The sequence below is a fragment of the Pristis pectinata genome, chromosome 13 (genome assembly GCF_009764475.1).
Source record: "Pristis pectinata isolate sPriPec2 chromosome 13, sPriPec2.1.pri, whole genome shotgun sequence".
Classification (NCBI taxonomy): domain Eukaryota; kingdom Metazoa; phylum Chordata; class Chondrichthyes; order Rhinopristiformes; family Pristidae; genus Pristis; species Pristis pectinata.
Genome location: NC_067417.1, coordinates 39,406,085 through 39,418,738, shown reverse-complemented (window position 1 = coordinate 39,418,738; position 12,654 = coordinate 39,406,085). Strand labels below are relative to the sequence as shown.

The window sequence follows — 12,654 nt, the reverse complement described above, 5'->3', positions numbered from 1 at the left end:
TATTATTTTGCAGCAGAAGTAGAGTGCAAGACATAAAAATTACTATAAGTTACAAAAATAAATAAATAGTGCAAAAGAGGAATAACGAGGTAGTGTTCGTGGGTTCATGAACCTTTCAGAAATCTGATGGTGGAGGGGAAGAAGCTGTTCCTGAAAAGTTGAGTGTGGGTCTTCAGGCCCCTGTACCTCCTCCCCGATGGTAGTAATGTGAAGAGGGCATATCCCGGATGGCGAGCGTCCTTAAATAAGGATGCCACCTTCTTGAGACACTGCCTCTGAAAGATGTCCTCGATGGCAGGGAGGGTTGTGCCCGTGATGGAGCTGGCTGAGTCTACAACCCACTGCAACCTCCTTCAATCCTGCGCATTGGAGCCTCCATATTAGGCAGTGATGCAACCAGTAAGAATGCTCTCCACCATACATCTGTAGAAATTTGCAAGAGTCTTTGGTGACATACCAAATCTCCTCAAACTCCTAATGAAGTAGAGCCGCTAGTGTGCCTTGTTCATGAATGTATCAATGTGTTGGGCCCAAGATAGATCCTCTAAGATGTTGACTCCCAAGAACTTGAAGCTGCTCACCTGTTCCACCGCTGACCCCTCAATGAAGACTGGTGTGTGTTCTCCTGACCTCCCCTTCCTAAAGTCCACAATCAATTCCTTGGTCTTGCTGACGTTGAGTGTGAGGTGGTTGTTGCAACACCACTCAACCAGCCGATCTGTCTCACTCCTGTACGCCACCTCATCGCCATCTGAGATTCTGCCAACAACAGTGGTGTCATCGGCAAATTTATAGTTGGCATTTGAGCTGTGCCTAGCCACACAGTCATGAGTCGAGAGAGAGTAGAGCAGCAGGCTAAGCATACATCCATGACGTGCGCCTGTGTTGATTGGTAACAAGGAGGAGATTTTATTACCGCACCACACTGACTGTGGTCTCCCAATAAGGAAGTAGCGGATCCAGTTGCAGAGGGAGGTACAGAGCCAAGACTTTGAAGCTTGTTGATTAGTGCTGAGATGAAGCAGCCTGATATACATTTAGCTGCTGTCTAGGTGCTCCAAAGCCGAATGGAGAGCCAGTGAGATTGTATCTGGTGTAGATTTGTTGTGGCGGTAAGCAAATTGCAGCAGGTCCAGGTCCTTGCTCAGGCAGGAGTTAATTCTAGCCATGACCAACCTCTCAAAGCACTTCATCACAGTAGATGTGAGTGCTGCCAGAGAGTAGTCATTGAGGCAGCTCACCCTCCACTTCTTGGGCGCCAGTACAATTGATGCCCTTTTGAAGCAGATGGGAATCTCCGACTGCAGCAGTGAGAGGTTGAAGATGTTCCTGAACACTCCAGCCAGTTGGTCGACACAGATTTTCAGTACCCTGCCAGGTACACCGTTGGGGCCTGACTCCTTGCAAGGGTTCACCCTCTTGAAGGATGTTCTGACATTGGCCTCTCAGACAGAGATCACAGGGTCACCAGATACTGTGGGGATTCACACAGGTGTAGTGTTCTTCTGCCTTTCAAACCATACAAGAAAGGCATTGAGCTCATCAGGCAGTGAAGCATCACTGCCATTTATGCTGTTAGGTTTTGCCTCAGAGGAAGTAACGGCATGCAAACCCCACCACAGCTGTTGTGCATCCAATTGTGTCTTTAACTTCACACAGAATCACCTTTTTGCTCTCACGATGGCCTTCTGTAGGTCATACCTGGACTTCTTGTAGGGTTCTGGATCACTGGTCTTGAACACCACAGATCTAGCCCTCAGCAGACTGCGAATCTCCTGTGGATGAAATATAGACTATGAATTGGGGAATAATGAAATTGTGTTTATGTTCTCAGGTAGTAGTGTCTCAGCAAGTAAACAATAAGCAGGGTGGCTGAAATGCATGGAGGAACAGGACCAGGCCATCGTCTCAGTCAGTATTAGAGAGTTAATTTTGTATATTAAACATGTGAGTATCCCTGTACTAAGTTGCGATACTGACTTTTATGACAGGATTAAAATGCAAGTTTTATATTGGTTTTCACAACACTTGATGAGAACACAATAGAAATAATTTTATCGCGCAAGGTGACAAAAGTAATCAAATAAATCTCCTGTAACAGTATTGCAAATCTTTGGTTACCACATCCCACAATAATGCACTCTGCTCCACACTGCCTGCAGCAATTTACATAACCTTGTAATCAGGATAGCTCTTGTATAAGAGATACTGTCTGCTATTTTCTTATCTGTCCAATGCTAAACTAAGCTGTTCAGCCAACATTTAAGTTCATTGTTACCAAATGGTGAAAATGCTAGGATTATGGTTTACATGAGGAGGCACCCGTAGAGAGAAAAGGCAAGTTAGCATTTGAGGTATAATCTTTCTTCAGAAGGGAATGTGTTTTCAAAAGTGCTTGTCATTCTTACTACATCTTAATATGGACTAGATGGGCCGAAGGGCCTGTTTCTGTGCTGTAGTACTCTATGACTCCATAGTCTAAATCTTTTAAGTAAATGTAAAGCTTCAGTCATAGTTTACACAGGTCAATTTACTCATCTCATGAAAACAGAAAATGCTGGAAACACTCAGCAGGTCAGGCAGCATCTGTGAAAAGAGAAACGGAGTTAATATTTCATGTCTGATACCTAACCTGCTGGGCATGTCCCACAGCCCTGCTATTAGCAGCATGTAACACATTATATTTACTTAAAAGATTTAACAGCATGTAACACAGAAAAAGAAATGTAATCACCATCTATCTGCCTCCATGAACCCATTTGACCTGTCCTCACCCTATTTCCTTTGTCCTATCCACCCCTCCCTAACTTTCTCTGCAACTTCAACTCAACTTGTTTTTCGCTTTTTCCTAATTCCAATGAAGGTTCTTTGACCTGAAATGTTAACTCTGTTTCTCTTTCTACGGATGCTGCCTGACCTACTATTTGTGTCCAGCATTTTCTCTTCCTCAGTTTGAGATTTCTAGCATCTTCAGATCCTTTTATTTTCAGTTACTCAGCTCACAGTCCCCTCTGGCTTCCTGATGATTCAGTGCTCAAATTCCAGAGCTATTAGGCAATGTTTTTCAGACTTACTTGTGTTCAATATCATCACTGCTTGTGCTCACGATTTACCTTGGTACATGTTCCTGGACTGTTTAGCTCCACAAGCCATTGACATAATGGTCTGAATATTAATATGGTGGGTTATGTGGGTGGTGAGGAGAAGAAGGGGAATTGGCAGAGCTTTGGATAAATACCACAGAGGTTCAGGTTTCCTACATGCTGTGGAGTTAAAGGAAATTTGAGGTAAAGCACATCGTGCTTCAGTGGACATTTTATAGCCTTCCACACTCAATAATGAGTTCAACAATTTCAGATTACCACTGCTGCTGTTGGTACTAATTTTGCCCTTGACTGCCCTTCTGCCTTACATGATCATTCCCTCTATAGTCACTCCTACCTTGCACCCTATCATAGACCTTACTTTTTATCCCTCCTCCTTCCATCTCTGCACCTTTGTCTCTGTACTTGTTTAAACCCACTTTCATCCATAATACTTCCTTGTTCTGACGCAAATCATAGCTCTAGGGACCTGAGTTCGATCCTGACCTTGGGTGCTGATTGTGTGGAATTTGCACGTTTTCCCTTGTGACTATATGGGTTGCCTAGGCAAATAACTGCAGAGTATTTTGTAGGTACTACACACTGCAATGCAATGCAACATTGGTGGAGGGAATAATGTTGAGGGTGGTAGGTAGCGTGTCAGCCGAGCAATTGCTTTATCCTGAATGGTGTCAAACTTCTTGAATGTCTTGCAATCATCCAGACAAGTGGGAGGTAGACCATTGAGCTCCTGGCTTGTTTATACTTTGTGGACAGTGGAAAGACTTTGGGATGTGAGGAGGTGAGTCACTTGCTGTAGGATTCACAGCCTTTAACACATCACTTTTATCCATGTTTAAACGAAGTTGTCATTTCACTATTATAGTTGATAATGTTGACACTGCTTCAGAACTTCTCCTAAGATGTCAATGGCATGTTGTTAAGCTGACTAACAGTCTAGCCACTTATACATAGTGTGTTAAAATGCCAATGTAACAAAAAGTGGGATCCACTGAATAAGAAAAGATGATGGAAAAACAACTTGACCAGAGTTAACTTGATCACAAGTTTGCACCTAAACCCCCCCCCCCCCCCAAAACAAAGTGATGATTAAATAAAACAATTTTAGGGTAAAGACACTGGATGTTCTAAACAAAAACAGAAAATGCTGGAAACACTCAGCAGGTAAGGCGGCATCTGCAGAAAGAAAAACAGTCAGCGTTTTATGTCTGAGACCCTTCATCAGAACTAGAAAAGAGAGAAAAGAATTTCATTTTCAGTAACTGGGAAAGCAGGGGAGAGAATGGAATATCCTTGATAGAATGAGACCAAGTAAGTTAAAGTAGCAGTTAGGGTCAAATTAAGCTTTATATCTGTGCAATGTGTTGCTAATAGCAAGGCTGTGGGACTTGTGCAGCAGGCTAGATTTCGAATAGAAAAAGAAAAAATGAGCCAAAATGATAATAGGTAGAACTGGCCAGTTCTGATACAAACAGAAAGGAAGAGTGAATTATCTAAAGTTGAATCATTCAATATTGAGTCCTGAAGGCTACAGATGGAAGATCAGGTATTGTTCGTCAAGCTTATTGTAACTGTGCAGGAGGTCAGCTTAGGAAAGTGAGGTGACAGGCAACAGGAAGCTCAGGATTACACCTGTGGACTGAGTGCAGATGCTTCGCAAAGTGATCACCCAAATTGCATCTGGTTTCACCCATGCAGAGGATTCCACAGTGTGAACACAGAATGCAGTACGCTAGATTGGAGGAAGTGCAAGCGAATTGCTGCTTCACCTGGAAAGACTGTTTGGGTGACTGGATGATAGGAAGGGAAGAGGTAAAAGGACAGGTGTTGCACACCCTGCAGTTGCATGCAGAAGTTCCATAAGACGGGGAGTGGTTGATTGGCACAGAAGAGCAGACCAGGGAATGGCAAAGGGAACAATCCCTCTGAAATGTTGAAATGGAGGGGAATATGCGCCTGTGGGAGGGTGGAACCTTGTTGGAGCTGGTGAAAATTGTGAAGTCATTGAAACTCATTGAATGCAGATGCTGGTGGGGTACAGGGTGAGGTCCAAGAGAACTCTGCTCTTGCTCTGTTTAGGAGAAGAGGGGGTGAGAACAGTGGTGTGGAAAATGGATGAGATCTGGTCACAAGCTCTGTCTGCTTTGGTAGAGGGGAAGCCCAAGTTCAGGAGAAAGGAAGAGATTTCAGAGGCACCTGTGTAGAACATCTCAACATCAGAGCAAATAGAACGGAGCCAGAGGAACTGGGAGAATGGAATGGAATCCTTACAGGAGGCAGGGTGGGAGGAAGTATAGTCTCGATAGCTGTGGGAATCTGATAGCTTGTAATAGCTAATTGTGACTCGCCTATCATATGAGATGGAGACAGAGACCCAGAAAGGGAAGAGAAGAGTAGAGGTGAACTGGGTGATGGTGCGAGCAGGATGGAAATTGCCAGCAAAAGCAATGATATTTTCACATTCTGGGTGAGTGCAGAAAGCTGCACCAATGCAATATCAGAAAAGGAGTTGGGATACCTGGACCTGGGTAGGACTGAGTGTTCCTGTATTCCACAAAAAAGACAGGCACAGCTTGGGCCCATGTGACTGCCCATTGCTACACCTTTGATCTGGAGGAAGCGAACAGAGGTGAAACAGAATTTGTTCGAAAATTGTGCAAACAAATTCAGCCAGGCCCTCGGACTCCGCTGATGCGCGATGGAGGTGTGGAGCGATTGTATGCCCATCTATACAAAGATGAACTGGTTGGGACTAGGGAATTGGAAACTGTCAAAGTGGCAGAGGGCATCCACAGTGTTACAGATGTAAGTGGGAAGGGACTTGTCCAGCAGAGTAAGGATGGAATTAAGGTAGTAAGAAATAAGTTTCGTGGGGCAAAAACAAACTGAAGCAATGGGTCTGCCTGGACAGCCCTGTTTGTGATCTTAGGCAGAAGGTAGAAGTGGGCTGTGTAGCGCTGGGCACTACAAGGTTGGAAACTGGAGGGAAGGTCGCCTGTGGAAATGAGGTCTATGACTATATGTGAGACAACAGTCTAATGTTCGGTGGTGGGGTCATGGTCCATGGATGTGTCTGAGAGCTGATGTTCTTAGTGAGTAGAGTGCAGCAAATTCAGTAGTTAGTTTAGAGTAGTAGAAAATTCAAGGTGGTCAATGTCTAATGAGAGAAAGCTTCTGAGTTTAGGTGGAGCAAAATAAAGAGCACTTGCAAATCCTTCCCTAATGGGTGAGAACAACAGGTACTGCATTCCATTAAGTTAGTTACAGAGTGCAATTCTTAGAAAGGTGGGAGCAAGTCACTTGCCTACCATTTTGACAGAATAAGTCTCGGTAACTTTAATGCACCTCAAAAAAAAAGCAGATTGGTTTCTGCTCTTTCCTTAAATCTTCTCTTAAGGGCTTAGCAGGTATGTGGCATCCCATCAGTTAACTTCATATGTGTGCCTGGGCACTATGTGTTATTGAACTATTTTCAGTCATGGAAAACATCGTTAAAAAACTGAATCTGTCTCCAATTGATGTTCAGAGGTGGGATTTTCCTAGCAACTGTCCTGAATGATTTGTTTGTTCTTCCCATAATAAATGAAAACAGCAAATGCTAGAACTGCTCAACAGATCAGGCAGCATATGTGAAGAGAGAAACAGAGTTAATTTTTCAGGTTAAATACCTTTCATCAGAACTTTTATATTTTTCATCTCCACGGCCCAAACCATAGTCATTGTATTAATGAGACTTTCAAAAGCCCAGGTCAACACAGACCTAAAATCAAACATTACTTCTCAGAACTTCCAGGACACTTTCTTTTCAACACCTCCTTATTTTGAACAAATGGAAATGAATTTGCTTTCTTTCTGTAGATAAATGCATTGTCTTTTATAGGTCTGAGCCATTCAAATTGCAAAGGTCATATAAGATTCAATCCTAATATTCTGAAGGTGCAAATTATTTACTTATTTTTTTTATTTTGAGAGCAAAGTAAATACATTTACCAGCTTTTTATGTTAAATGTAACTTTCTTTTTTTAAGGGAGGTCACATGTCATCAGGAAAATTCTCATTTGCATCAATGCCAAGTAGAACATCATTTTCTGAAACATCTGTAACAAACCTCCTGTGAGTACAAGTCATTGTGTTTGCATGAATTTCTTTCTGCAGTTCAGAGCTGAAAGTTTCACCATTGTTCAATTTTCATATGGGAATATCTTAGGCATTCTGTCTTCAGGGCTGCGGTCATTGCTTCCTTTGACTATGGCATGAATGAAGATAGGATGATATAAACTTCACTGAGTAACTTGAAAAGAGGCAGTCAAGTGCCAAGGATTTCCAACAACCATTGTAAAGTTACGTGATGGGTTAGATTTTTAATCAGACTAAATCTGATAAGTATTTGTGCGTAATGAGAAGGTATATTAACATATATTTTAATCTCGGGTTTTTTGATAGAGTGTACTTTTATATTGGTCTTGAATACTAAAAGTGGATTGAATATTAAAGGTATATGTTGTCGCATTGAGCTCTGTAACCAGAACATAAGGATGGGGTTATTGTCCTATTGTGTTTATTTTTGCATCTGCTATTGAAGTGAAGCTGGGATTTAATTACCAATGTTCGTTACAAGGAATATCCGCACACAGGTTTTGTGATTAGTTTTCAATGCTTTATTGAACCATGTAAATAAAAAATTCTATTTACCACTATCAGATTTTATTGATCTTTTTTCATGATGACCATGCACAGATTGAATAGCTTAAGGTGCTGTTTTATGATTCAGAGAATTTGTCATTAAGAAAGCTGCTTGAATCTACAGCATTGTCTTTCCATAACTTTGTGTAAACAGGTTTATTGAGGTACTGACCCTTCTAGTGATCAGTACCATCTGTGCACCATTTAGCTTTAGTCACACATTCCAGATTTGTGGTTTCTGAAATGGAAACAGGAAATTAATACCAATAGATTTTGTGTTTAAGTGGTGTTTTGTAATGTCTTGGTACTGATCTGAGCAGCTAATCATCAATAGAAGGGAGAAAAAAAACAAATGTCACCATATTTTGCCCTATTTTCCATTCAAGTGACTTTATTGCATGGCTTCAGTGTCGCAGTATTTCTCTCATTGTGGACTGAAGCAAAAATAAAATGAAAAAAAAAACTATTGCACAGAGGTCATATATGATCTTTGTACCTTGTTGTTTCTTAAATGTTTTATTCCATTTCTAGCTTTCAGCATTCCTCTTCTCAGGCAGTCCCACAGCATCAAGGTTGATTTGCTTCTGATGAAATTCTGAGGGTTGGAGGTTGCCTGTGCATGATTTTTTTTAACGTGAAGTGATCGTTCACAGCCAGTAGTACACTGATTTGAAGCAGCCCAGATTATTTAAAATTACTATAGTACATTACTTTGGATCACAGAACTTATTGTTTTGTGTAATTTCCATTTTGTCCTTCTTCTGGTTTTATAGCTCCTGCTTCCTCTGGGTGACAGGCAGAGCAGGTCTTGGACTCTGCTGTGTTTGCTGATGTCCACAGCCTACAAATGATCTATGATTTCCAGTCATGAAGTTGCTGGTGGAGTTAAGAATCCCTGGTCAACTTTGCCACACAATATATTTAAACAGTGTCAATAAATTTTAAAAAAAACATAGGGATTTTATTTTTGTGTATTAATTTTGTTCTTATATGTATCAGGAGGGAAAGCGGTAGTGCAGTGTGTCTAGACTTGCAAGTAATCGACACAGTGAGGAGTGGCAGAGATCGGGAAGACACAGTGATGCACCATGTCTTAAGGGAGAACCTGTACAAGCCAAGGAGAAGGGTAAGGCACTTTTATAACTACACTGAGAGATATAGCGGTAACCACTCAACTCAAACAGAATGGGTCTGAACAATGGTCAGTTAGCTGATTGCACCAGAGAATGATAGGGATGCACAATTGGCCTCGGTGTCCCAAAGTTAAGAGGAAAAAAAATTATTTAAAACTCGTTCTTGTGATTACTCTCTAATAGGCCATGCTGAGTATGTATTGAATACAATGTGCAACTGTGTAAATGTCATCACTTGTTGAAATTTAGGGGTGAGATTCTTTAGTCTGCCAATAGTATAACTCACATGAATACCAATGTTTTTGGCCACTTTTAAAAGTTTCCCCCTTTTATGTATAGCAAAAAATTAAAGGAAACGTATATAATGATATGAACCCAGAGTGTAAGTGGAGAAGCAGCACATGCTGAATCAATTACTGCCTGTACAGTTAATGCATTTTGACAGCTAATAACTTTTTATGTTGTCGGCACTCTCTGTATGTGCTTCAGTTGTTGATTTTATTATGATTGATGTCTGCTCCATGCTACACCAGTACCAGGGAAATTACAGTCGGCACTTCATTGCTCAAGGCGAACAAGAAAGGCAAGAAAGGGAAGTTTTCCAACGAAACATGAGAAGTCGTCTCGAGTCATTCAAATCCACCAAACATAATGTCTACCCTTCAAAGAACAAATGCAGACATAAAAAGGAGCACAAATGTCAGAAAAAGGCAAGATTCTTTTCAGTTGTATGAAGTTGGTTTTATATTTTAAGGCCATGGAACATATTTAGGGGCAAAACATTTTCCACATCTGTTGTTACAGGAAAAAATAATCTACATGAAAGGGGTTTGACTCTTCAATTTTCCTGCTCCACAGACATATTTTCTTTCAGTGAGTGGTAAACTGAATCATGCCTAATAGTGCTCCAGGCTAAAAAAAAATTTGAAAGACCCTTCTACATTGGATTCAGTTTTAGTTTAGTTTTGTTGGGGGCTGGATTTTCCATATATTAAAGTTACGATCAAATGACCTCATACGAGTACAGATTTATTCAAAGACATTCTCCTCCTCCATTGATGTATTATCAACCATAAGATACAGCTACAGCTTATAAAGGTCTAATCAACTCTTGGCTGGATATACATTGTTATAACAAAATTAATATTTTATAATCCCAAGATAATCTCAACTGACAAGCTTCTGTTTCCAAGATCAAAGCAGACACCAAGTACCTTTTGCAAACTTAAGACTTTGTTTACCTTTTCATTCTGCTTATTTTTTGGTCAAAGTCCCTGAGCAGAATAAGACCAGAAACAAAATTCTGGAAATGCATGATAGTTCAGACTAGATGTGAGAGAAAAGAATATGCTAACTCGTCACCCTTTTAATTTTGTCAACTCTTTCAAGGCAGACTAATTCCTAATTTTAACAAATTTTGAGCCATCAGAGAGAAAATCTGACGGGATAATTTTAACCTAACTCACTGATGGAAAACTAATACGATCACATGGATTTACATACTACCTGATATTTGATTTCAACAGAGAGTGAAATTGGATAGGACCTAAAAAACATTACTTTTATAATTGTCAGCTTGGGTTAAAGTTACCCTGCAGTCTTATTTCTGGTGTTTTTTTAAATACTTTGCTAATTGGCTATATTTATATTGCATTTAGTCCGTCCTCTGAAATGTGCATGGTCAGTCCAGCACTTTACTCTCTCTCCTCTTTGTGTGTGCTTTGTGCCATTGAAAACTTTGACAATTTACCACTGAAATCTCTAATGGTCCTGGAATTTGATGGAGATTTTCACCTCTAACTCCTTTCGCCACAGAATCTACAGCACTTCACACTAACAGATAAGATGTCCATTTGAAGTTTGTTTCTTCTAATTTTAACGTATGCATATGGTACAAAAAATGAATTGAATTATGCTCCATATTTTCAAGTTAAGTAGTTGAGCTCCAAAAAATCAGTGTTCTGTCTGCATCTGTTTTAATGATGAACTCATTCAGTGCTTTTATGTGGTTTCCAATAGAGGAATGCTGAAAGTGCAAATGGCCAAGTACCTAATGATAAATTGCGTCGAAATGTCAGCTGGCATGATACAAGTAAGTCTGTAATTGATTAATTCACTTGAAGTTTAAAGATACACTCTTTCTCTGCACGTGATCTTTCTGTGTAGTTTCTTGAACTCAAGATATTATAGATTGAAGCATTCTCCTTAAATTCCCCATTGTGAGATTGGATGATCAACCATTCACCATCAATAAATGGCACCAATAAACTGGGAGGTGACTCTGTAAATCAATATATCCACGCATCTTGCTGCAGTTAGGGGTCAGTGATAAGAATGTATCAGGATTTTTTAATAGAAATAGCTGCTTAACTCTAGAGCATTTATTCTAGGATCCCATTTAGAAAAAGGTTTATGAAGACAAACCCAGGACTATCTCTCCAGCAGCAGAAATATTACTGAAGACTTGCAGGATCCCTGACCGAGTCAAATCAATTAGTGCCTAAAGAAAATATCAAAATCTGGAGAGCAGTTGAACTCAGCATTATCCAAATATCCTTAATCTCATTTCTTTCAGGAGAGACTGAGGGTAAACTTGAAATTTCATTGTTGATGTTTCTTCAGATAACATTTATTACCTAATGAACTTAGGAAGGATTGTTTTCTCACAAGGAGATGATGCCTTTTAAGTCCATATAAATTGATGGACACAAAAAGTACTAAGATTTTGTTGTCAACAATTGAGAATGTAAGAAGAAGACTTAATTTCTATTTTGCACACAATTTATGTTGGCAAATTAAATGCCTTTACTATTCCAAATCTTGGAGTACAGACACAAGTTTGCAAATTAAGCAATCTGAAACCCAATGGGAGTAAAATTCCTTCCAAATGTAAGACAAATACTTCAAAAAGTATCAAGTTCTGTACAAGTTCTGTAACTATTGTTCCTACTTGGACACTGTAACGGAGTGAAGATCTTGGCCAAACTATTATGGTCGAGTTGCTATTATTCTGGATTTTTTTATGGGGTTAGGATACCTTTCAATATTTTCTGTGGGTAGCTAACATTTTCCTATTATCCACATAGCATGCGAGAAGATGATATCAGGTGTAGCCAATGGGCTCTTCAAGCCTGCTCCACCATTCAAAAAAATCATAGCTGTTACAATCTTGACCAAAACACCACTTTCTTGCTGCCTCCCCATATCCTTTGACTCCCTTGTAGATCATATGTCTGTCAGTCTCCACCTTGAATAAAATCAATGTCCACATTCACAGCTCACCGTGGTGGAAAATTCCAGAGTCATGACCCTCTGAGATAAGAAATTCATCACCATCTTAAATGCACACTTCTTTATTCTGAAACTATGCCAGAAAGTTCTAGATGCTCTTACGAGGGGAAACTTCCTCTCAGCATCCTTCCCTTCAGCCCCTCAGATTGTTATATGTTTCAATATGATCACTTCTCGTTCTTCTAAACTCTAGGACCAATCTGCTCAATCTTTCTTCATATGTTAACCCATTCAACCCAGCAATCAACCCAGTGACCTTCTCTGCACTGCCTCCAATGCAAGTATATCCTACCTTAAATATGGAGACCAAAACAGTACACAGTGTTCCAGATGTTCTCACCAGTGCCCCGTAAAGATGCATTAAAACTTACCTACTTTTACACTTCATACCCTTTACAATAAAAGTCAACATTCCATTAGACTTTATAATTACCTGCTGCACA

At 40.2% G+C, this 12,654-nt stretch overlaps 1 protein-coding gene across 1 annotated transcript in view; it reads left to right on the top strand.

Moving 5' to 3' along the window:
• slc9a5 (solute carrier family 9 member A5) overlaps positions 1-12,654 on the top strand; it is a 170,605-nt gene that overhangs the window by 141,684 nt on the left and 16,267 nt on the right. The window contains exons 11-14 of the mRNA XM_052028713.1: positions 7,132-7,217; positions 8,787-8,913; positions 9,454-9,648; positions 10,940-11,012. Of these exons, the coding sequence (XP_051884673.1) occupies positions 7,132-7,217; positions 8,787-8,913; positions 9,454-9,648; positions 10,940-11,012 (481 nt within the window). The remainder of the gene's footprint in view (positions 1-7,131; positions 7,218-8,786; positions 8,914-9,453; positions 9,649-10,939; positions 11,013-12,654) is intronic.